This window comes from Lithobates pipiens, unplaced genomic scaffold (genome assembly GCF_037356315.1).
Source record: "Lithobates pipiens isolate NorthernLeopardFrog02 unplaced genomic scaffold, aLitPip1_a1.2 Scaffold_8, whole genome shotgun sequence".
Taxonomy (NCBI): Eukaryota; Metazoa; Chordata; class Amphibia; order Anura; family Ranidae; genus Lithobates; species Lithobates pipiens.
The window spans coordinates 571,902,647-571,928,432 of NW_027507903.1; the positions used below are offsets into that span (position 1 = coordinate 571,902,647).

At 42.0% G+C, this 25,786-nt stretch overlaps 1 protein-coding gene across 1 annotated transcript in view; it reads right to left on the minus strand.

Annotated features, from left to right (window-relative positions):
- Nucleotides 1–20,922: 20,922 nt before the first annotated feature.
- PIN1 (peptidylprolyl cis/trans isomerase, NIMA-interacting 1) overlaps nt 20,923–25,786 on the minus strand; it is a 42,725-nt gene continuing 37,861 nt past the window's right edge. The window contains exon 4 of the mRNA XM_077470175.1: nt 20,923–24,864. Within this exon, the coding sequence (XP_077326301.1) occupies nt 24,755–24,864 (110 nt within the window). The 3' untranslated portion in view covers nt 20,923–24,754. The remainder of the gene's footprint in view (nt 24,865–25,786) is intronic.

Here is a 25,786-nt window from a genome sequence, read left to right on the forward strand (position 1 = left end):
TGCAGTTCCTCCAGAGTTACCATGGGCCTCTTGGCTGCTTCTCTGATTAATGCTCTCCTTGCCCGGCCTGTCAGTTTAGGTGGACAACCATGTCTTGGTAGGTTTGCAGTTGTGACATACTCTTTCCATTTTTGGATGATGGATTGAACAGTGCTCTGTGAGATGTTCAAAGCTTGGGATATTTTTTTTACAACCTAACCCTGCTTTAAACTTCTCCACAACTTTATTCATGACCTGTCTGGTGTGTTTCTTGGCCTTCGTGATGCTGTTAGTTCACTAAGGTTCTCTAACAAACCTCTGAGGGCTTACACACAGGTGAACTCTATTTACTAATTAGGTGACTTCTGAAGGCAATTAGTTCCAGTTGATTTTAGTTAGGGGTATCCGAGTAAAGGGGCTAAATACAAATGCACACTTTTCAGATATTTGTAAATCATTTTCCTTCCATTTCCCAATTATGTGCCACTTTGTGTTGGTCTATCACATAAAATCCCAATAAAATACATTTACCTTTTTGGTTGTAACATTACAACATGTGGAAAATTTCAAGAGGTATGGATACTTTTTCAATCCACTATAGATGCTGAAGAGTTGAACCACCCATTGCTTATACCTCCCAAGGATTGTTATGCTTAAGTCCCCATGTTCCATGCTGTGGCCATCAGGAGGGGGTCCTATTCATCCTGTTGGAATGTCTTTTATTCTGTACTTTGGAGAATGTTACAGGAGCTGCTGAAACACACAAAGGGCAAAGATGTGTACTGAAGTAATGTGTGCCAAGTGTTTTATCCAAAGACAAACTGCTTTTGGATTAAAACGCCTCCACCCCAGATGTTTTGGAACTACATTTCCCATGATGCTCACGCACTCTGCAGTGTACATGAGCATCATGGGAAATGTAGTTCCAAAACATCTGGGGTGCCAAGGTTCACCATCACTGGCCTAGGCCATCTTTATGTAGAGCAACAATTCTTTTTTTCAGATCCTCAGAGAGTTCTTTGCCATGAGGTGCCATGTTAAACTTCCAGTGACCAGTATAAGAGTGAAAGCGATAACACCAAATGTAACACACCTGCTCCCCATTCACACCTGAGATCTTGTAATACTAACGAGTCACATGTCATCAGGGAGGGAAAATGGCTAATTGGGCCCAATTTGGACATTTTCACTTAGGGGGTGTACTCACTTTTGCCAACACTTTAGACATTAATGGCTGTGTGTTGAGTTATTTTTAGGGGACAGCAAATGTACACTGTTATACAAGCTGTACACTCACTACTATACATTGTAGCAAAGTGTCATTTCTTCAGTGTTGTCACATGAAAAGATATAATAAAATATTTACAAAAATGTGAGGGGTGTACTCACTTTTGTGAGATACTGTCGTTTTTATTAACCACTTAAAAGCATGCATTATGCAGTGCAGTGTTTTGCTGAAAGAAGTTGATTCCACGGCTGATATGTTGCATAAAGCAAGTCTATGCCAGAGTGCAGGCACGGAGGCCATAGTGTTTTCCTGCTGATTGCTTTATGGCAGGTGTATGCAAATAGCCAGCATGCACATACCTTAAAAAAAAATCTGTTAAAAGCAACCTCAAAGACTCAACTTTTTCAGTTACCCATCATAACCTGGCCAACAAAAGATGGGATATTAATCATAGCACACAATCTAAGCATTCTATCTATCTAATCTATTCTAGTCTTGGAAATATTTGGTGTAATCTGTTGCTATGAACATTACAGTTTCTTCCTCTGCTTACAACAAATTAGACCAACTAGGTGGAAAGGGCAGAAAAAGCTAAATATTTGTCCTTTAATGCCCTCTAGTGGTAATCCTAATAAAAGCCACATTTCTAATTATAGTTGTCTGCTTGTAACATACAATGAAGCAGTATTGTGATTAAATAACACCTAAACTGATGGTTAAGGCCCGTACACACGATCCGAAAATCTGACGAAAAATCTGCTTTCAAAGTGGTCATACAATAAAATAGACTACCTTCCACCATGCATAATGCCTACATCACCCTTTTAGACAAACTAGGCAAAAGATCCTCTGTTGTGCTCTTCTTACAGGCCAATCTTGTTTCTCAATATTGATTTGAAATTCCTTACTATAACCTTAGCCTCCAGTCTAAATACACAAATCAAACTGGCTCAATGCCACACAAAGCAACGTACATAAACATATGCGGATTCTACAACCATTTACAACTGCCCCATCCCAGCAAAAGGTCACACATTGTAGCAACGCTTAAAGGGATATTAAATGTCGCTTTTTCCTTAAGTAACAAACGTATACTTACCTGCTCTGTGCAAAGGTTTTGCACAGAGCACTCCCGATCCTGCTCTTCTCGAGTCCCCCACCGGCGCTCTTGGCTCCTGCCGAGCTGCCCCCTGCTCCATCTTCACTGCCTGTGATTGCCTGCAGCAAGAGCCAATGGCTCCTGCTGCTCTGTCTCAGCCAATGAGGATGGAGAGACCCACTACTCTCAAGCATAACGCTGGATCGAGGAGGGGCTCAGGTAAGTATTAGGGTGGCTGGGGGGAGATGCTGCACACAGAATGTCATAGAATGCATGAAGGTAAAAAAACTTTCTTTCAGCCTTTACAACCACTTTAATATTGAAAAGGTGTTTGACTGGACACGGACTATGAAACATGTTGGCAGGTGCAGTTAGTTTGCTTTCCACTACAGTGCCTTGAAAAAGTATTCATAGCCCTTGAAATTTTCCACATTTTGTCATGTTACAACCAAAAGCGTAAAATGTATTTTATTGGGATTTTATGTGATAGACCAACACAAAGTGGCACATAATTGTGAAGTGGAAGGAAAATGATAACTGGTTTTCAATTTTTTTTACAAATAAATATCTGGAAACTGTGGTGTGCATTTGTTTTCAGCTCCCTTTACCTAAAGACATTCCAACAGGATGAATAGGACCCCCTCCTGATGGCCACAGCATGGAACATGGGAACTTAAAGCGGGATTCCACCCTAAAGTGGAACCTCCGCTGATCAGATCCCTCCCCCCCTCCGGTGTCACAATTGACACCTTTCAGGGGGGAGGGGGGTGGAGATACCTGTCAAAGACAGGTATTTTCACCCACTTCCGGGCATAGACTCCCGTGGGAGTCTACGCCATTTCCTGCCCTGCCGCGCTGTCTGCTGGGACACACACGGGTCCCAGTGACAGCGCGGAGATTTCCTATTGCGCGGCGCGGCTCGCACATGCGCAGTAGGGAACCGGGAAGTGAAGCCGATTCGCTTCACTTCCTGATTCCCTCACCTAGAATGGTGACTACAGCAGCCGAGAGCCGAGCGATCGATCGGCCTCGGCTGCCGGCATCGCTGGAACCCGGGACAGGTGAGTGCCCATTTATTAAAATTCAGCAGCTGTAGTATTTATAGCTGCTGGCTTTTAATATTTTTTTTTTTGGTGGAATCCCTCTTTAAGTACAGCAATCCTCGGGAGGTATAAGCAATGGGTGGTTAGACTCTTCAGCATCTACAGCAGATTGAAAAAGTATTCAAACCTCTTAAAATTTTCCACTTGTTGTAATGTTACAACCAAAAACGTAAATTTATTTTATTGGGATTTTATGTGATAGACCAACACAAGTGGCATACTATTGTAAAGTGGAAGGAAAATGATAACTGGTTTCCAAATGTTTTTTTACAAATAAATATCTGGACTGTGGTGTGCATTTATTTTCAGCCCCCTTTACTCTGATGCCCCTAAGGGTCCTTTCACACGGGGCGGATCAGTTCTGATCCGCCCCGTGGATATCCGTTTGCTCAGCGGGGATCACTCCGTCGATCCCCGCTGAGCAGGGAGATGACAGGTCCGTCTCTGCATACTGCGCAGGGACGGACCTGTCACAGCGCCGCTCTCCCCTATGGGAGATCGGATGACGACGGACCGCAGTGCCCGTCGTCACCCGATCCGATCCGCAGACGGATGGAAAAATAGCTTTTTCCTCCGTCACACTTTTTCGGATCGGAGCGGGTCGGATGTCAGCGGACATGTCACCGCTGACATCCGACGCTCCATAGAGCTCTATGGAGCACCCGTTCAGGTCCGCCTGAAAAACTGACAGGCGGGCCTGAACGGGACGTCAGTGTGAAAGGGGCCTAACTAAAATCTATTTGAACTAATTGCCTTCAGAAGTCACCTAATTAGTAAATAGAGTCCACCTGTAATTTAATCTCAGTATACATACAGCTTTTCTGTGAAGCCCTCAGAGGTTTGTTAGACAACCTCAGTGAACAAACAGCATTATGAAGGCCAAGAAACACACCAGACAGGTCAGGGATAAAGTTGTGGAGAAGTTTAAAGCAGGGTTCAATCCATCAGCCGAAAATGGAAAGAGTATGGCACAACTACAAACCTACCAAGACATGGCTATTCCACCGAAACTGACAGGCCGGGCAAGGAGAGCATTAATCAGAGAAGCAGCCAAGAGGCCCATGGTAACTCTGGAGGAGCTGCAGAGATCCACAGCTCAGGTGGAAGAATCTGTCCACAGGATAGCAATTAGTCGTGCACTCCACAAAGCTGGCCTTCATGGAAGAGTGACAAGAAGGAAAGCCATTGTTGAAAGAAAGCCATGAGAAGTCTTGTTTTGCAATTTGCGAGAAGCCATGTGGGGGACACAGAAAACATGCGGAAGATGGTGCTCTGGTCAGATGAGACCAAAAAATGTTTTGGCCTAAAAACATAACGCTATGTGTGGGGGAAATCGAACACTGCACATCACCACCGTGAAATATGGTGGTGGCAGCATCATGTTGTGGGGATGCTTTTCTTCAGGATGGACAGGGATACTAAACACATTGTTTAATTTACATTGTCCCTTCCAACCTGTTTTAAATTCACATACAAATATATATTTGAAATCAAATCTTTGATTTTGTGGAAATAGAATGACTGGCAGAAATCCACCCACACCATGTTAAGTCAGTCTGTGACTTAGAATAAGAGGGAGGTGAAGCCACCATTCATTTATGTGTAATATCCCACTTCATTGTCTGAAGAAACAGCATCATGAAGGCCAGGGAACACACCAGACAGGTCAGGGATAGGGATGAGCTCGGTGTTCGACTCCAACGCATGCAGTGGCCTTGTGTGGTGTGTTCCGGCGTGCAGGGAAAGAGCAAGATAGGCAGGGACAGTGTGTTCTTTTCTCAGGCATCTGCAGGAGTTAAAGTGGGTGTTGTGTGCCTCCAGCACAGTATACACCTGTAGCTACCTTTTTTTTGCTGATGTTCTCTAATATAGGCATCTGCAGGAGTTAAAGTGGGTGTTGTGTGCCTCCAGCACAGCACAGTATACTCCTGTATCTACCCTTTATTGCTGTTTTTCTCTAATTAAGGCATCCGCAGGAGTTAGTGGGTGTTGTCTGCCTCCAGTACAGTATACACCTGTATCTTCCCTTTATCTCTGGTGTTCTCTAATACAGGCATCTGCAAGAGTTAGTGGGTGTTGTGTGCCTCCAGCACAGCACAGTATAGACCTGTCCCTTTATTGCTGGTGTTCTCTAATACAGGCATCTGCAGGAGTTAAAGTGGGTGTTGTGTGCCTCCAGCACAGTATACACCTGAAGATACCCTTATTGCTGGTGTTCTCTGTTGCATATCTTGCATATTAGCCTTTAAAATTAGCTCTTTTGATTTTGAACATTCGAGTCCCATAGACTTTAATAGGGTTCTAAAGTTCGTACAAATTTTCGGTCCGTTCGAAGGGTCTGGTGCAAACCGAACCGGGGGGTATTCGGCTCATCCCTAGTCAGGGATAAGGTTGTGGAGAAGTTTAAAGAAAGGTTAGGTTATAAAAAAATATCTCAAGCTTTGAACATCTCACGGATGTGCATAAAAATAGGTGGATACACCTACTTCTTCAATATCTGCAGAGGCATCATACAGGAGTACTCTCTCTGTCAAGTCCATTTGCCCTAATGGTAGAAGCAAATAGAAACTGCCCCAAGGGTCTCCCTCTGACGTAACAGGGTTCCCCTGCGTGTGTAGGGCTGAGCAGTGCTTTGTAATGTATGCAGATGATCTGCTAGACCCTGGCCGATTCCTGACAGCTGCCATGAATTTCCTTGACACATATGCTAGCTACTTAAAGTGACACAAAATTCTGCTTCTAAAAAAAAGTGCTCTTCAAGTATGTATTCTTAGCTCATTAAAGTACCTTCTGTTGCCCCCACCCTGCTCCAAATGACTTTTTTTGCTGCTGTGATTTGACTTCCTGTTAGTGGCTACGTTCGTTTTCTGTGTTCCCACTGTATGTAGGGACATGGTCATCCTCTCTTGCTCACTCCCCAGATTAACTATGATATTTATAGTGTGTATAGAGCAGTTCACATGGTCGCAACTAACATGCACATTCCAAACAAAAGTGAGGAGGAAAAAAGAAGAGGTTTGGGAGCTCACAAAGAACATTACAAGGAGGCAGAAAAACAAAGGAACAATTTCATGAAAAATTGATTACTGGGCAATTAAATAGTGGATGCTAATGGATTATTTTTGCAGAATCATTTAGTGTAATTTTAAAAGGGAGTTCCACCGCTTTAAGGAACCCTCCTCACCCCTTACAAGCCCCATTCGGCATGTCATTTTTTTTTGGGGGGGGGGAATGGGTACCTAGTTTTGACAGGTACCCGCTCCCACTTCCGCTCGGGCAGCCTATGTGACTCGAGCGGAATTTCACCTCTCGCCCCTCCCTCCCTGAAATCTTCTGGGACACGTCACAGGTCCCAGAAGATTGCCCGGCCCTTGAGGAGGCACAGCGTGACTCGCACACGCACAGTGCCCACCCGGCTGTGAAGCCGCAAGCTGTCACAGCTGGGTGCCAACACTTGTGATTCCAGCACCAGAACCGAGGGTTTGGGCGGCTGCATCGCTGGACCGTGGGACAGGTAAGTGTGTGTTTCTTAAAAGTCAGCAGCTACAGTGTTTGTAGCTGCTGACTTTTAGTAAACACAAAAAAGAGGGGAACTTTGCCTTTAAGGTAAACAGGGGAAAATCACAAGTTATACCTATAGCCAGGGATGAGCTTTATGTTTGAGTCGAACTCATGTTCGACTCGAACATTGGCTGTTTGCCGAACAGCGAACAATTTTGGGTGTTCGTGGCAAATTCAAAAGCCACGGAACACCCTATAAAAGTCTATGGAAGAAATTAAAAGTGCTAATTTTAAAGGCTTACCTTTTTTGGGACCATTGGCATTAATACAGCGATCAGTGAGATTAAAATTGCATTGATTACTGTAAAAATGTTACTGGCAGTGAAGGGGTTAATATGTATCCTAGGGAGTGTTCTAACTGAAGGGGGGATAGAACCGGAAACTGTTTACACACAGCTCCTGGTTCTCCATGTGCCCTGAGCGATCGCGGGAGCCCATCGGTGATCGAGACCGCCGGGCACTCGCATTGGCTCGGGGAGAGAGAGCGGGGGCGCGCGCCTCCGGCGGCGAGCAAGCGCCCCCCCCCCCAGTGGCCGTTTATGTTACGACGTAGCATAACGGCGATTCGCGTAGCCGAGCCATGCTGCCTCAGTACAACTGCAGCGTCTTCAGCTAGCGATTAAAGATAGTGCCTCCTCATTGTTGCATTCTTACTGTACTTTGAGTCTTACTAACTATAATCTACAATGCTCATCTCCTTCTGAAAAACATCCATGCCTCAACAGAATCTTTCGAGTATTTACCACAAGACTCTTAGCCATTTTTTTAAAAATAACAAACATATTATACTTACCTCCACTGTGCAGTTCGTTTTGCACAGAGTGGTCCTGCTTCTTCTCTGGGGTCCCCCAGCGGCGCTGGTAGCTCCTCCCCGCATCGAGGGCCCATGTTGGAGAGGGCTCTTCTAAAGTGGACACATGTGCGGGCGCGCTCCCGAGCCGTCCTTCTCTGTCCATTCACACAGAATGCAGGACTCTGCCCCGCCCCCCATCATTAGATTTGATTGACAGCATCGGGAGCCAATGGCTGCACTGCTATCAATCTATCCAATTAAGAGCCGAGAGGTAGAGCGCGTCTCCGCCATTGGGAATGAATGGGCTCAGGTGAGTAAAACGGGGAGCTGGTAAGGATCAGAAGTTTTGTCACACACAAGGGTTTACAACCACTCCTTTAACATCTCTTCACACGCTGTACCCACGTTTGTTGTTTTTCAATATGTGTGTTTGACAAAGTGCAAATTGTCCCATTCAGACTATGTTTGATTTTGTGTAAGTAAAAGCTTTAATATCCACTTCAGCTCCGGAAGATTTTATCCCTCTTCATGAACAGCCCATTTTTTGCTATTCAGTACTGCGCTACTTTAACTGGCAAATGCGTGGTCATGCAATACTGTACCCAAATAAAATGTATATCATTTTTTTCACAAAAATAGTGCTTTCTTTTGGTGGTATTTGATCACCGCCAGGTTTTTTTTATTATATAAATGAAAAAAAAAATTACTTTCTGTTATAAACATATCCAATAAAAATATTCCTAAAATCTTATTTCTTCATAAATTTAGGCCAAAATGTATTCTGCTACATGTCTTTGTTATAAAAAAAAACAAAATCTCAATTAAGTGTAGATTGATTGATTTTCATGAAAGTTATAGCGTCTACAAAAGATAGTACATATATACTGGAATTTTTTATTTAAAAACATTTTATACTATGAAAGGCAGTGATCAGTGACTTACAGTGGGACTATGATAGTGCAGCAGACAATCTGAAACTGACATCAACAGTGACACTAACTAATACAGTGATCAGTGATAATACTATACACTGTCACTGTACTGATGACACTGGCTGGGAAGCTGTTAACATCTAGGGGTGATCAATGGGTTAACTATGTGCCAACAATGTATAATGTGTGTAATATGTGCTTTTGCTAAGAGATGTGGTTATTTTTTCTCCCTACTTTGTAGGGAGGGAGAAAAAAAAACAAAAAAACAGCCACATCACTGCTCTCTGTACAGAGCCCTGTGTTGTTAGTAAACACAGGGCTCTGCGCTGTGATTCACTAAGCCACTCAGCAGTTCCCAGCTATAAATCATTGGCCGTGACTTGCTGACCGACTTGTTCTGTAGCAAATGACAGTACAGATTGGGCGGCAGGCACACGTGGCCTCTACCCAGAAATGCTGCATAACGTACATGTATGTGATCCAGTGCAGAGCGGCCGCTTTGCCGCAGTATTTTTTTTTTCCACGACTCTGTACTTCCGGGTATGGGACATGCTCACACTGCATATGCTGCGATTTGTCACAGCAGAAGCCGATCAGCAGGAAAACACACAGAACGGAGCTCTGCCTAACTAAACAAGACAGAGCTCCATCCTGACATAGGGGAAGTGATGGATTTTTTTTTCCCTGCAAAGGGAATAAATTCCATCACTTCCCTTAGTAAAAGCATCTCTCTGTACACACAAACACTGTCTAGGCACACAGTTAACACTTTGATCGCCTTGGCTGTTTAACCCCTTCCCAGCTAGTGTCATTAGTACAGTGACAGTGCATATTTTTAGTCCCATCAACTGTATTAGTGTCACTGGTTCCCACAAAGTGTTAAAAGTGTCAGAATGTCTGCCGCAATTTCGCAGTCCCACTATAAAGTATATATTTTTTTAAATCCAGTATATATCCCAGTTTATAGTTGCAATGACCTTTGTGCAAACCAATCAATATAGGCTTATTGGTATTATTTATTTTTTACCAAAAATTTGTAGCAGAATACATATTGCCCTAAATTTATGTGAAATGGCCACATGCCCTCAACATGGGGGGTGGGTGCTTTGTGGCGGGGGCTCTGCCCCCCCCCACCCAAAAGCACCTTGTCCCCATGTTGATGAGGACAAGGGCCTGATCCCCACAACCCTGGCCAGTGGTTGTGGGGGTCTGGGGGAGGGGGCTTATCGGAATCTTGAAGCCCCCTTTAACAAAAAGGGACCCCTGAGATCCCACCCTCATGAATGAAACCCCATACCCGGAAAAAACTAAATCGCTCCCACCAACATGTAGGGCGTCTGCTTACTGAAGGCTCCTCCGTCTGACAATTCTTTTATAGGGAAGGACAGTGCCACAAGTGATGTGGCCTGGTGCCCCCTCCCTTCTCTATAAAAGAACTGTCAAATGGAGGAGCCAGTAATGGGCAGATAGCCTTCGTGTCGGGGGGAACAATTTTCTTTTTTGGGTATGACAGGCGGCGCAATTGTCTATGGATTTACATAGGGGGCACTTTTTTTTTTTAATAAAGGAAATGTCAAAACTGTCTGTTTTTATTACTTTTTTGGTGAATGGGTAGGGTATCCCATACTCATTCACATGGGGGGGCCTTCTTAAAGGAGGATTGCAGATTCAAATAAGCCCCCTGTCCGCAGACTCCCACAACCACCAGCTATGGTTATGGGGGATGAGGTCCTTGTATGGCGACAAGGTGCTTTGGGGTGGGGGAGCCTCCCCAGTCCCAAAGCACCCACCCGCCCATGTTGAAGGTATATGGCCTGGTGTGGTCAATACGAGCAAATAGCCACCCCCCTTCCCTGACCTGGTGGGTTGCATGCTTGGATAAGGGCCTGAGGGATTTGGGTGGGGGACGACTCCGTGCTATTTTTTTTATTTTGGTGTGAGGTTCCTCTTAAAATCCATATAAGACCCAAAGGGCCGGGTATGGATGGACCACATGCCGTTTTTTTTTTAAACATTTTTGTATTGCCAGCCTTCTTTTCTTTACATTCATCGATCAGTGGGAGAAGCGTGCTGACATGTCTTCAGTTGTTAAGGACGCTGGCGGCAGGCTTCCCGGCCCGCTTCTTAACAACAAGCTATTCCTCAAACAGAATTTGAAAATCGGTTGATTGTTTTTTTGACCAATCTGAATTCTAATCGTTCTGAAAAGTTGGAATTTGTTAAATGAATAAACTAAATGAATGTTAACCAAAACGAAACTGAATTCTGAAACCAAAACTAAACAAATTCCATAACAAAACAAAATTAGCAACATAAAGAATCTATCCAAAACCTAAAGCAAATGTTTCTGTTCTGCACACTTGTTTTATAGAAAGTAAAAAGTTTTATTCTTTCAAAATTGTCATACTTTTTATTTATAGCGCAAAAATAAAAATTAATCAGGTGTGATCAAATAAGACCAAATAGAAAGCTTGATTTGTGGAAAAAAAAATACACAAAATTTTGAGTACCACATTGCATTACTGCGCAATTTTCAGTTAAACACAGTCCCGTATCGCAAAAAATGGCCCGGTCATTAAGGGGGGTAATTCTTCTGGAGGTCAAGTGGTTAAAAGGCACTGTACACTTTCAAATGTTTTTAACTAGATATTGATTTAGTTATAATCGTTTTGGCATTTATTTGCCTGTGATGGGCTCACTTGTGGCTGCAATTTGTAGTGTCATGGCTGATGGATTCCCCTATGCCCATGTATTCATTCATCTAACTTATCCCTATGCACCACAAGGACAAGCAGCTTCTTGTTCCAGGTCACATAACATCCAACACATGTCTTGTAATCCACTCTGTGTTGCATCACAAATGTAGGAGCAATGAAACAAACATCTTTTCCAGCACCCTTATATTTCAAACAGAAACTTCTGACAAAGGAATGTGATGATTTACTCCACAACACTTACGATAACATCACGCAGTTCCTGCAGATTTGTTGGCTGCACATCCATGATGCGTTCTACCACATCTCAAAGGAGCTCTATTGGAATGAGATCTGGTGACTGTGGAGGCCATTGGAGTACAGTGACCTCATTATCATGTTCAAGAAAACAGTGGTGAGATGATTTGATCTTTGTGACATGGCGCATTATCCTGCTGGAAGGAGCCATCAGAAGATGGGGACAATGTAGTCATAAAGGGACAGACATGGTCAATAACAATACTCAGGTAGGCTGTGGTGTTTAACTGATGCTCAGTTGGTACTAAGGAGCCAAAAGTGTGCCAAGAAAATATCCCTCACACCATTACACCACCACCACCCTGAACCATTGACAGGATGGATCCATACTTTCATGTTGTTTACACCAAATTCTGGCCCTACCATCTGAATGTCACAGCTGAAAATCCAGACTCATCAGAGCAGGCAATGTTTTTGCAATCTTCTATTGTCCAATTTTGGTAAGCCTGTGCAAATTGTAGCCCATTTCCTGTTCTTAGAGCAAAGGAGTGGCACCCGATGTGGTCTTCTGCTGCTGTAGCCCATCTGCACCAAGGGTGGATGTGTTGTGCAATCAGAGATGGTATTCTGCATACAATGACTTGCAAAAGTATTCAACCCCTTGGCTTTTTACCTAATTTGTTACATAACAGCCTTTAGTTAAAAGTTTATTTTAATCTGAATTATACGTGATGGATCAGAACACAATAGTCTAAGCTGGTGAAGTAAAATTAGAAAAATATATACATAAAAATATTTTTCAGAAATACAAAAACTCATAATTGGCATGTGCGTATATATTCACCCCTTTGTTATGAAGCCCAAAAGAGGCTCTGGTACAACCAATTACCATCAGAAGTCCCATAATTAGTGAAATGATGTCCACCCGTGTGCAATCTAAGTGTCACATGATATGTTATTACATATACTCACCTTTTTGAAAGGCCCCAGAGGCTGCAACACCTAAGCAAGAGGCACCACTAACCAAACCCTGCCATGAAGACCAAGGAACTCTCCAAACAAGGGACAATGTTGTTGAGAAGTACAAGTCAGGGCTAGATTATATAAAAAAAAAAAAAAAATATCAAAAATTTTGATGATCCCTAGGAGCACCATCAAATCTATCATAACCAAATGGAAAGAACATGGCACAACAGCAAACCTGAGAAGGCCACACACCAAAACTCACATTCTAGCCAAGGAGGGCATTAATCAGAGAGGCAGCACAGAGACCCAGGGTAACCCTGGAGGAGCTGCAGAGTTCCACAGCAGAGACTGGAGTATCTGTACATAGGACGACAATAAGCCGTATGCTCCATAGAGTTGGGCTTTATGGCAGAGTGGCCAGAAGAAAGCCATTGCTTTGCGCAAAAAAAAAAAAAAAAAATAGAAAAAAAAAAAAAAATGGCACGTGGGAGAATCACAAAATTTATGGAGGAAGGTGTTTTGGTCTGATGATTGAACTTTTTGGCCATCAAAGAAAACGCTATGTTTGGCACAAACCCATCACATCACCCAAAGAGCACCATCTCAGCAGTTGGGACTGGGAAACTACAGTTGAGGGAAAGATGGATGTTGCTAAATACATTGATATTCCTGTGCAAAACTGTGTGATTTGAGGCTAGGATAGCGGTCCACCTTCCAGCAAGACAATGACCCCAAACACACTGCTAAAGCAACACTTGAGTGGTTTAAAGGGAAACATGTAATGGTGTTGGAATGGCCTAGTCAAAGCCCAGACTTCAATCCAATAGAAAATCTGTGGTCAGACCTAACGATTGCTGTTCACAAGCGCAAACTATCGAACTTGAAGGAGCTGGAGCAGTTTTGCAAGGAGGAATGGGAAAAAATCCCAGTGGTAAGATATGGCAAGCTCATAGAGACTTATCCAAAGCGGCTTGGAGCTGTGATAGCCGCAAAGGGTGACTCTACAAAGTATTGACTGGGGGGGGGGGGGGGGGGGGTGAATAGTTATGCACATTTACCTTTTCTGTTATTTTGTCCTATTTGTTGTTTGCTTCGCAATATTAAAAAAAAAAATCTTCAAAGTTGTGGACATGTTCTGTAAATTAAATGATGCAAATCCTCAAACAATCCATGTAAAATTCCAGGTTGTGAGGCAACAAAACACGAAAAAATGCCAAGGGGGGCAAATACTTTTGCAAGGTACTGCACCTTGGTTGTAATGAGTGCTTATTTGCGTTACTGTTGCCTATCTTCTCCAGTCTGCCCATTTTCCTCTGACATCAACAAGGCATTTTTGTCCACAAAACATCCACGCACTGGATATTTTCTCTTTTTTGGACCATTTTCTGTAAACCCTAGAGATGGTTGTGCATGAAAATCCCAGTAGATCAGCAGTTCTCTTTAAATACTCAGACCAGCCCATCTGGCACCAACAACCATGCCACCTTCAAAGTCACATAAATCCCCCCCTTTTTTTTCCCCCCATTCTGATGATCAGTTTGAACTTCAGCATGTCTATATGCCTAAATGCATGGAATTGCTGCCATGTGATTGGCTGGTTAGCAATGTGTTACCATGCAATTGAGCAGGTGTATCTAATAAAGTGGCTGGTGAGTGTACACAGACTGTGTGTACAGGGCAACTAATGACAATGTAAAATTAAAAATGATCAACACACATCTTATGCAGGTGAAAAATACAAGGTGCAGGCAGATGCCTTTGATATATTAAGGGGTGTATAGGGGATTCCTTTAAATAAAAAGTAACCTTTTGCTCCAAGGCCATTTTACCATTTCTGTTTTTCCATTAAAATCAATGTATTTGCATGAACATATGACATACCACACACTGACTTGTTTTTAAGCATGTTGTTGCAAGTTTTGATGCATTTCCATGAAAAACACTGACAATTCTAGACAAAGCAGATTCTTTTTTTTTTTTTTTTGCAAACAGGTATGACATGTGTGGGTAATAATTCTCTCAGTGGCTAGGTTTTTTTTTTTATAAGGAATAGATACAAGTTACTTGTACACACATCACACCTTTATTTTGATTCAGGTCATCGCAAAACAAAACCAGTTTAAAAAAAAAATTAAAAAAATGTTTTAAACCACAGATGAACAAACAAATCCAAATCACCATAGTGGATTTAATAAATATGTTGTATAGGATATATGTGGAAGAACTTTACAAACGTTTGCATTTACCCTGGCATGTACATCTACTGAGTGTACCCATGGAAGCACAGCCAATGGAAGAGCCCACCAAAGAGATGGAGGCAGAGACATGCAAGCAGCAGGTAAAAGGCCTAAAATAATCATCCTTGGCTCAGAATTCCTTTTGAGAGATTTAGTGAATAGTAAACTCTAGCTATGCTTTCTCACTCTCAATTACATCATAAAAGTAGAACAAAAAAAATAACCTGACAACTTAGTTTTGTGCGGTAGGTAATATCTTTGAGCTTCCTCGTTAAAGAAATTAAAATGACAAAAGGAAATGTGCAATAACCCATTACAACCAATTTCACTTTCCTTAAATCAGATTCAAATCAAATTGGATCGGTTGCTACTGGCAACAGCGCAAGGCTCTTTTTAATGAATTAAACTTTGGGGCAGTTGGACCTTCTATTGTAGGTTCCCCCTTCAGCTGAAGTCAAAGATCAGCAACTAACATTTTCAGGTGGTCAACAATTATGGCCACCGTTATTTCACTTAGAAAGGATTTCCTTTCAAGCAGAGCTCCAGCCAAAGCTTTAGATTTAGATATAATGGGAAATAGGGTGAAAGCTCCATCTGGTTTATATTGAGATCTATAGCCCTGTTAGCAGGAAAAGAGGGTGAATCTTCCTATGTCATTGGGAGAGAGAGTAAAGAGAACTAATTAGAGCACATATGTCTGAAATGAAGGTTCTCATTTATCCAGGTCATGGTATATCTAGTCATAATTGGGCCAGATTCAGCTGTACTTGTTCTGTAATGTTGAAGACATGTTGCACCTTATTTAACGCACTTAAATTTCCAATGAGTGTCTGAAGTATCTGCCTGACACTCATCAGAACTGAAGAAAACAACTTAACAAAAAAAAAAAAAAAAAAAACACAGCAGGCAATGAATATTCAACATTACAGAACAAGTCTAGCTGAATGGGACTACTATTAGCTTTCATTGGCAGCAGGGAAGAGTATTTTTTTTTCTGTACGTATCTCAGTTCAAGACTCCTTCACAATGGAATGCAGGCAATAATAAAAACATAACAAGGGTTTGAAGCTTTCCCTAAATGCTAAACGGTTCAGAAAAAAAATAAAATTAAAAAAAAAAAACACACACAACTTTATGTCTGTCATAATTGCCTTCAAACCCCTCCCCTACATGAAGCCCAATTTGTGGGCATTCCTATTGTGAAGCTGAATTGCTACCTTTCCTTCTGCTGTACGTGCACCTAAGCTCACTACAGTTTAAGTTTTGGAGTCATGCAGACAGGTGCCCTTCCCTATGCCTAAGCTCAATATAGTTTATGTTTTACAAATAATTGTGCCCACACGACCGTCCCCCAGGCTTGATTGACGAGACTGGCTTCCAACAAGTTCCTGGAGCAGGCGATGAGCGCTGTCAATCACAAGCAACTAAGTATTTGTCTCCTACTGAAAAGTGTGGTCAAACAGTGGAGGAGGGAGCACGATTGACCATGCTAGCCCAGGATCTACAACACTTATCAAAAAGGGACAAAAATGCTACATACACCATCTCCTGGGGAACAGAATGTTTTTGGCGAGCCTTCTTTAAAGGATAAGTTCACCTTTAGTTACAGGTTATATCAGTATTTAGGGTGTAACATGTTACTAATGCAGCATCCCCGTTCACCCCCCGATTCACCACTGTGAAAGCGGGGGATCCTCTCCCAGCACCTGTCACAATTAAAAATTCACTCAGCCCACACAGCTGCATCACTCGATCATGCAGGATTTGTAAAGAATGGACTACAATGCTTTGCATGCGCCTAAGAAACGCACATTTTTTTACCTGCAAAAAAAAAGTGCATTTTTAAAGTGAACTTTGCCTTTGATTTTACAGCCCAAAAGAAGTTGCAAATACAGCGAAATTCCTCCATCAGTCTTTCACCCTGACTTTGGCATTTCTACTGTATGGAAGGTCTCTCCCATGAAGTCATTTGGATAATGAATTTATTGTAATAAAAAAGGCACAATCAGAGAAAAAGGAGGAAACAGATAGGAATCTTCATAGAAGAACTTTATAGATGACGTGACATAAAATTGAATTTCAGAATATGGCTTAATACGCAGTTGTTAACCATTCTACCAGCCAGAGAATTTGTAAATCCGTTTTCCACCTGTGATTAAAGGGGTTGTAAAGGTTTGTTTTTTATTTTCTACATAGGTTCCTCTAAGCTAGTGCATTGTTGGTTCACTTACCTTTTCCTTCGATTTCCCTTCTAAATGTTTTTTTTCTTTGTCTGAATATCTCTCTTCCTGTTTCTCCTCAGTAAACTTCTCACCATCCGAGCTGGTGGTTAGTCAGCCAGAACAGCTTACTGAACAGCTTACTGAGGAGGAACAGGAAGTGAGAAATTCAGACAAAAAACAAAGAAAAAAAACATTTATAAGGGAAATCGAAGGAAAAGGTAAGTGAACCAACAATGCACTAGAATAAAGGAACCTATTTAGAAAATAAAAAACAAACCTTTACAACCCCTTTAAGGCTGCATTCACACCCGAGTGTTTCAAAGTTGCACGTTTTTACAGCGATTATGTTCAGGTCCCAACATAAAAAAGGCAGAAAAACACCCCAAAGAAGCTTGTTCTTTTTTGAGCTTGGGGCGTTTTTCAGTTTTGCTTCAGGTGACAAAACGCTCAGATGTGAACAGATGCCATTGAAATTAATTGGATTGCTTGTTGGGCGTTTTATGATCTGAAAGCGCTCAGGTGTGAATGCAGCCTCAAAACGCACCTCTGCTACTCTGCATAGCCAATCTGCTAACAGTTTTCTTATTGCAAATTCTTGTGTCACCTTTCTGTAAAGTGGGCCATGAATCCAAATCACCACACCACCGATTCACTGTCCAAACCAAAAAGGAGACAGGACAATGCAAAGCTGAATCGGGCAATGATGGTGGCACTTGACATAATTAGCTCCAAGTGCTCAGTTTATTTCTGGAAAAATAAAAAAGTATTTTAGTATAAAAGACCATGCGCTATGCTATATTCTTTACATGCAATACCGCTCTTAGCATAGCAGTGATTATAGCTGCACCAAATCTAGTGCTTGTCAAATTCAGTGCACTCTAATCAGCCCCCAGAAACATACTGAATAGCAAAAGCATTTTTTTTTTTTTTTAAACAATTTTAAAAGTGCATTTATCCAATGGCTCTACACTCCTGCTTATACTCCCAATGAAAAAACTTGTGTGTTCTGTTCACCTGCAAAGACTTTGACGGGGCAAACATTTACTGCAGCAGCACCAGAAGTGAAGTGTTGGGTGTTGGTCTTCAGACCACAATACATGGCCTTACCTTCCATACCAGCTCTACCCAATTCTCCTTTATATGACCCTCCAAGTATTTGTTTACCAACACACTATACAATTTTCTGTACATTTTTTCCTTCAGATTTAGCAAAACCATGAGGTCAAACCTTAAGAGTTTAAATTTGTATGCAAATCAGGCAGGCCCTTGCACTACATGGTTTTGGCAAATCTAAAGGAAATCTGACAACAAAAGTTGTATACTTTGTTGTAACTAAAGCCTAACTCCAGAACACTTTTCAAGAGTTAGTGGGAAAGCATCAGGATGGGCATTATTGGCCAGAGATCAACTCACTTTGAGCTAGAACACCAGAAATTGCAATCGGTGTCCGTCCCCACACTATTAAAGAGAAATGATGTTGTTGTCTCTGTCCCCATTAAATAAATCAGCCTTTTTCTGTCCATGTCACCAGAGCAAGGAGAATCGTCTCAGCTTATGAGCAGAGTACATTCCTCACTGCATGCCTTACTTTCTCATGCATACAAAGTGATTAAAGTAGCAGTTTTAACACAACAGATCTGTGCTGGGTGAGAGTCCTTTCTCACGGCTTTCTGATCAAATGTCGTGCAGACCTGATCGGTAACACCATGTAGTTCTCAGGCCAGTCAGATGTAAACAAATCTTTGTCCATTTAAATCCACTTACCTCCGAGTCCATTCTTTTTGTTTTTCAGGACCTAAACATGAAGGATTGGAGGTAGCCTGATGTCAACAGGTGAAAGTTCATTTACATCTGGCCACCCATAGACCCAACATTGGTCTGTTAAGCGCCCACAGAAAAACAATGAACGCCCACTGATGTCACAAAAGTGACACGTTTTGCACAGCTCCATGAACAGATTCCCTGCTGAACAGGCTGGGTGGCACACGTCTGAAAGAACTATTAAAGCGGACCTCCAGTCTCCTAATGAATTACTTTTATAAAACCACCCGTTATTCTTAGTACTCATACTATCTAATTTGGCTCTTGTGATAATTGTCCTCAGATTTTAATTATAAATCAGTACTCTGGATCTCAGCAGCAGGAAGGGACCATCGAGGATGTGGGCATCTGAACCACGTTCCTGTTTATTTTTGGGATTCGGTGCAGCTGGTTAACAACATGCACCTACCAATCTCCACCTGTGCAGTAATGACACTGTAGCGCAATTTGTTGATTACAGTTGCCATAGCAAAGTCAGCACCAGATGTTCCTGCCCTGTTTTGCCAACCTGTCAAATCAACAGAGTGCCCAACTCCTGCCCGTTGCGTAATGTCCGGTCACGAAATACCACAAGATTTCCCTATTAGGCTAAACGAAGACTCTTTGGATAGATGACACTGATACCCCAGGAGTTCATGGGAATCGCCTGATAATGTAAATCACCTAGACATGAAAGCAAATTGCATTAAAATAAGGTATTTTTAAATAGTACAAAAAAAATTTAAGATTGTTTTTTTTTTTTTCAAGAATATCTATTTACTGCTGTACTTTGGATGGGCATTATAAAAATCAGGAGGAAGTTTAAGTCTGGGTTCACACTATTGCAAATTGGATGTGGGTTTCTCCACATCCAATTCGCATGTCAGGAGACTGTGACCGGCTCTCAATGGAGCCGGTTCAAACAGCTCTGGGATGGCTGTGGAGCAAATTGCATGAGTCCTGTGCGTCTTCTGGTCCATTTCAGGTCCGAACTTAGCCAAAAATTGGACCAAAATCGGACCTGAAAATGGTGAAGGTGGACACACCCGACCTCTGCTGTGAGCCGCTCCACACGACAGTGTGAAGCCAGTCAAAAAAAAAAAAGGATGAAACTGCTTTAAAAACACACTTACACAAGTTAAAGGATGTGAGGACAGTAGTAACAAAGCAAGGGCATATAAAAATTTGGAAGACATTTTTACCTAAAAATCCCATTTATGATGCAAACAGATTTCTTTGTATTGTTAAACACTTGCCTGTATGGTTTAAAGTAGGCCTAAAAAGGCAAAAGTACAACCCCCCGCCCCATTTTGGATATAGGAAGGAAGGGATGTAACCCCAGGAAGGTTGATTTTTTTACATTTATGTCCCACTGAGGAGATTTCCCTTCACTTCTTGTCCCATATCCGAAACAGAAAATGAGAAGAAATCAGTGATAATGTTAAACAGGACAAATAGAGAGGGGGATCTCCCAAACAGGGACAACAAAAATCTGACGGGTTGTAATCCCTCTCCACTCCATCTAAATTTAAACAGTTTTGCCTTTAGTTGTATTTTAATTAACATTTTTTGATGTAGAAGATAGATGCCATAATATAAGAATAAGTCAAGACAAATAACGGTCATTTTAGAAGTTCCCCAACAAGCTGATACATTTGAAGGGAAACTATATCAAGGACCTTATTGTTCTGAAAATGATCACATATTCATAAGTATTTCACTGGATCCTGCATGCAGTTTTATACTTTTGTAGACTCCAGATGGGCTGCCTCAGAAAAGGAGCTAGTTATGGCCCAATTTCTGGCGATGAATGCATGCCTTTTTCCTCTCCCTTACCAATCTATAAAACGTCTAATTTAGGCCACCTCCCTGGGCACTGTAGAAGACTAAGGTCTGACAAACACGCTGTAATAATACCTCTCACATTCTGGAATACAAGTTAGGAGGCCGTGGTAGGGTTTTTTCAATGGAGTGATCATGTTCTCCATTTACAGTTGGGTTACCAATTCAAAAGGGGAGGTATACTACAAAAAGCAGTAACAGACATCAAATACTTTTCACTTCTTCATTTTGTGTGAACTTTACAATGAGAACTTGAAAACATTCCACTTCCGCTGAGTATACATACAACTGATATGAAATAAATCTGCTTAAAGCAAACATCCAGCCATAATAAAAACACACACTTACATTGTATAATGATCACTTCCAAGTGTCTATGCGTTTCATCAATTTTCCTATACATAACCCCGGGGCCCCCAGAAGTCCAAGGAGCCCTTAACAAACGTCCCCGTCAAGAGCTTAGCTCCACCTTCCTTCACGCCTATCAGCCCATCACTAGGGCATCACGGTCTAGCCGCTGGCATCCTAACAACTGATGATGCCGTAGGTTGACAAGGAGGACATCGGGGCGCCAGGGGATGTCCTTGTTTGCCACTCTCCATCAGCAAAAAGATCACATTAGCTGAATGTGGCAGAGAAACTGAGGGAGAAAAGAAACGCTGGCATACTAGTCAGTGCCAGCGTGAAAATTTGCTTTGTAAAAACAAATGACCCCCCCCCCCCCCCCCCAATGTTAGGTGTCCTACTTGTGTCAATGCTGCTGCATATTAGTTTAGTTTTTTACATTTTAGCATGGGCTGCTTCAAGATTGTGCAGAAAAGTGTGCCAAGGCCAAGAAAAGTTTGAGAAACAACAATCTGACAAGGCACATAGGAGCCTGAAAGTGGACAATATACTATACATGTATGTGCATACTTTATTTGTTTCGGGCAAAATTTTATTAGACTGCATGGAAATGAAACCTATGACAAAATGCGCAAACCAACTGGCAAAATCAAGTAAATCTGCAATTTTGTGAATTCAACTAAATATACAGCAATAGATTTGACCAGTCTGGAGAACTGTGTAATAGAGGAGTTCCCGAATTATGTGATTCTCTGCAAAACAGACATATCTACAACCAATAGTCTAGCAAAAAAACAAAAACATTGCAGAGTATATTCAGCTCAATTTCAATCACCAAAACACACTGCCCCAATGGTTTCTGTTTGAGATGAATGGCCTTTGCCCTTCATAGCAACAAATTCAGGTGAGGGTCCTGCTGTTATGACAAAAAAAAACTAGAACGCAAAGAATCTTATGGGAATAACAGGATCCTGAATGGTGTCCACGACCCTCCAACTTGAATCCCCTTTATTGGAAGGTTGATACTCTTTTCTGTGACAATATTTGGGGGATGGTGTCCATTGTTTGTTGGTATGGTCTCTCTGTCCACACATAATGCTACATAAAAAAAAAAAAAAGTGTCCATGATCCCTTTAGGAACTAATGCGACATCCACACATGGCCAAATGGTTAAGAGAAATATGTTTTAGTCCATCTAAGAGTCCAGAAAAGCCTGAACCAATTTTGTACAATTATCCACTTTATTGAATGCCAGCTCTCTTCACTCAATGACCAGGTTGTTAACCGAATTGGTCATTAAAACGAGGAGCCACAAGTAACCAATATCTTAGGCATTCTTAACTACTCTACTGTATTCTGAAAAAAAAAAAAAGTCTAAAAACACAAAACTCCAGCTCAATAATGTTCTGTTTTGCATAAGTACAGAACACAAAAATATAAAATACTGTGCAATACGATGTACAGTGCATCGGTCGTGAGAGCTGGTCGTAAGTCTGAGCAGTTGTTAAACAGGTACGTCGCTAAACAAGGAGTGTGAATAAACAAGCTGTAGCAAGAACATTGGAAATACAAACATGTGCTCACATAAAAGCTGGGACCCTTGTGGTGTGTATCGGCAGCTTGGTAGTATACATCAAAAATGCCCTTGTGGGTAGCAATACCGAAAAGGCAAAAAGGATGGACTTCTCTGGGACTCGAAAAAGAGGCCACGCCTTGAAACTCGTTGTCTGTTTATATCCAATAAAGTGGATTATTATGAATACAAGCCTGGACCAGGCTCTTCTTCTGGAATTAAAACATGTTCATCTTCCTTAACCAGTTCTTATGTGCGCATGTCATATTAGTTTGGACACAAATCAGGATTCATTTCCATAAGACTTTTTAGGCTCTAGTGTTAGTTTTTGTCCTTTTAAGTTTCACTATATCATGTGGTTACTAATGAGCAGCAGGAGTATGGGACTACATCACTTTCAATAAATTTGGTTGTCACCGTTTTATGGGACTGTAATGCCGGTCCATTTTGTGGCTTTTTTTGTGTTTTTTTTTTGGTTTTCTGCTATTATGAGTGGAGTGCAGTGCAGTGGGACCTCTCTATGCCATTAAATTGAGGATCTGAAGCAATAGCCATTTCTAGATAGAAATGGAATCGCTTCATAAAAGGTTGACATACTGAGCCTGGTTTATGAAAACCGCAGCATGAATAAATAGAGCTGCCGCCCAAAGCAACCAAATTCACATTGTGTGCTTGATATTTCTAATGCAGATTTTTCCCCACACGGATTGTTACTGGTGGCTATTAGGAGTAATATGATTAATATTTAGCACAAGTCCGTTAATTAGGGCTGATAAAATCCAACCACGATCCAACTCCGACTTAAGACAACTGCCAATGTTTTTATACAGATCACTTTAGCCCACACTATGGCAGAACACAGGTTGACAATCTGTGCATTTTATTTTAAAATGAAGCCTATAAAAGACAGAGGCCCATCTGTCATCAATGCATAAAATGGAAAATCTTATTTTGCAGGCTGAAGTAACAAGTGTGAAAGCAATTGATCGATTCATTGCTATGCGGTATATCATAAATATTAGAAGAGGTGCCAGCTACTCCTTAATGGAATCGGAAAAAGCGCTCAGTGGGGAAATTCAAAGCTGTATAGTGATGACTAAATGGGATCATTTCTAGGAGTGCACAGGGGCAGATGGAATGAATGCTCTACTACGGAATCCATCAACATGCACAGTTAAAAGATGCAGCTTGATGCCTAAACCTCGCAACTAACTAATAGCTGAAATCAAGTAGATCCTGGCACTGACACTTAATACATTATGGTAGAAGCAGAAGCCACAACTGGCATTCAGGATAAGAAGCTAAGCCATTTCTATTGGAAGAGGTATAAACAACAGGATAAATGGTAACATATTCCTATTTTAGGGTCTATACTCCATAAGGTTCCTCAATGCTCATGGACCCATCTGAAAGTTATGAGTTTTATAGGGGGTAATGGGCATCTCCTGTGGTCCCTGTGAAAGTAGAACCAGTTTATAACAAGTTCCTGACAGGTCTAAGTTGAGTGATTGTTATATAGTGAGAAATATCTTTTCATTGCCAAATGTCTCACATGCATGCAAGAACATTGCAATTATTGACCAATCACAAGCTGCAGCCATCACATAAGCACCTGATCAACTTGATAAACCTCTCAAGTCACAAAAAAAAAAAAGTTAATCTGGAAGAATCCAGCTGATAAACCGATACTTGCTGGAAAGCATGCGCACCTCAGAGAGAAAAAGTCTTACGATGGATGCTTTCCCACATAGCATTCAGGCTTACTAAATGAAGAAGCCCTCAAATGGGGGGGGGGGGGGGTCGCAATGAGGAACGTTTGCGAGTACAAGCCCTTAGTCAGCTTTCACATATGGGGAATGTACATGTACCCCTTTTATTACAGGATAACCCCATCCCTTCAAGCAGATGTCTTGCTGTAAATGTTCAACATTAATACACGTCTGATGTAACCTGCTAAACATTACACCAGTATATAGACTCTCTGATACCTGCAACGCTGAACAAGAAACCCCAGGTATTTTAAAGCCTAATCTATCCCTTCCCAGCTGCCCTAATGCTCCTTCCCACACATTGTTCTTTTTCTCCAAAAAGGGCAAGGAACACCCCCCATCATGATAGAGGATTCACTCGGTGCGGAGGATAATGTGGATGCCAGAATCCGTGAACACTGGACCACTCATTTCTCCAGGTCGCATAGCAAAGGTAGCATCTTCAAATGGTTTCTGCATGGCCCCTGAAAGACACAAAAACAGTTACAGGTATTTTAGAGAAAACCGTATTAAAGAAATAAAAAACAATCCTTTCAGCATGTATGCACGCCTTAAAAAGTCACACAAGTTGGAAGCAAAGTTGTAACACTGGTATAGCCTACTGCTAGGTGAACTAGGCAGCCTGGGGGCTCACTGTTACCTGTGGCGCACAGCCACGGCCCCTGACTTCTCTACTAGCCTGGCCAGGGAACACAAGGGTCTGAAGACCGCCACCCTACACAGGGCGCTGACTGACTCTCTGCTGGCCAATCCATGGGAGGACACACATCACCGCTGCTTCTGGAGGTCAGCAGCAGCTCAGTCAGTGAGGAGGGCAACACTGAGCTGGCTCCCGGGAGTCGGAGGACAGCTGGGGGGAGGCGGGCACCATGTCTTAGGATGAAGGAGAAGTTCTCCTGCCCCAGTGAGTCCTCTGCGGCAATCAGCAGCAAGCTGCAAGTCGATATTGGACGAGGGCAGCAGGTAGTGGTCTTGCCTAGGGCACAAAATAGTCGAGCACCGGCCCTGCAACCACGGGCAAAGTTTTAAGAATGACACAAATATTACATTTTCACAAAGTCTGCTGCCTCAGTTTTTGTGATGTCAATTTGCATATACTCCAGAATGTTATGAAGAGTGATCAGATGATTGCAATTAATTGCCAAGTCACTCTGCCATGAAAATGAACTTAATCCCAAAAAAGTAAATAAAAAAATAAAAATAAAAAACACATTTCCTCTACATTTCATCCCTGCCACAAGGACCAGCTGACATGTTAGTGATTCTCTCATTAACACAGGTGTCAGTGTTGATGAGGACCAGGCTGGAAACCACTCTGTAATGCTGATTGAGTTAGAACAGACTGAAAGCTTTAAAATGAGAGTGGTGCTCAAAATCATTGTTCTT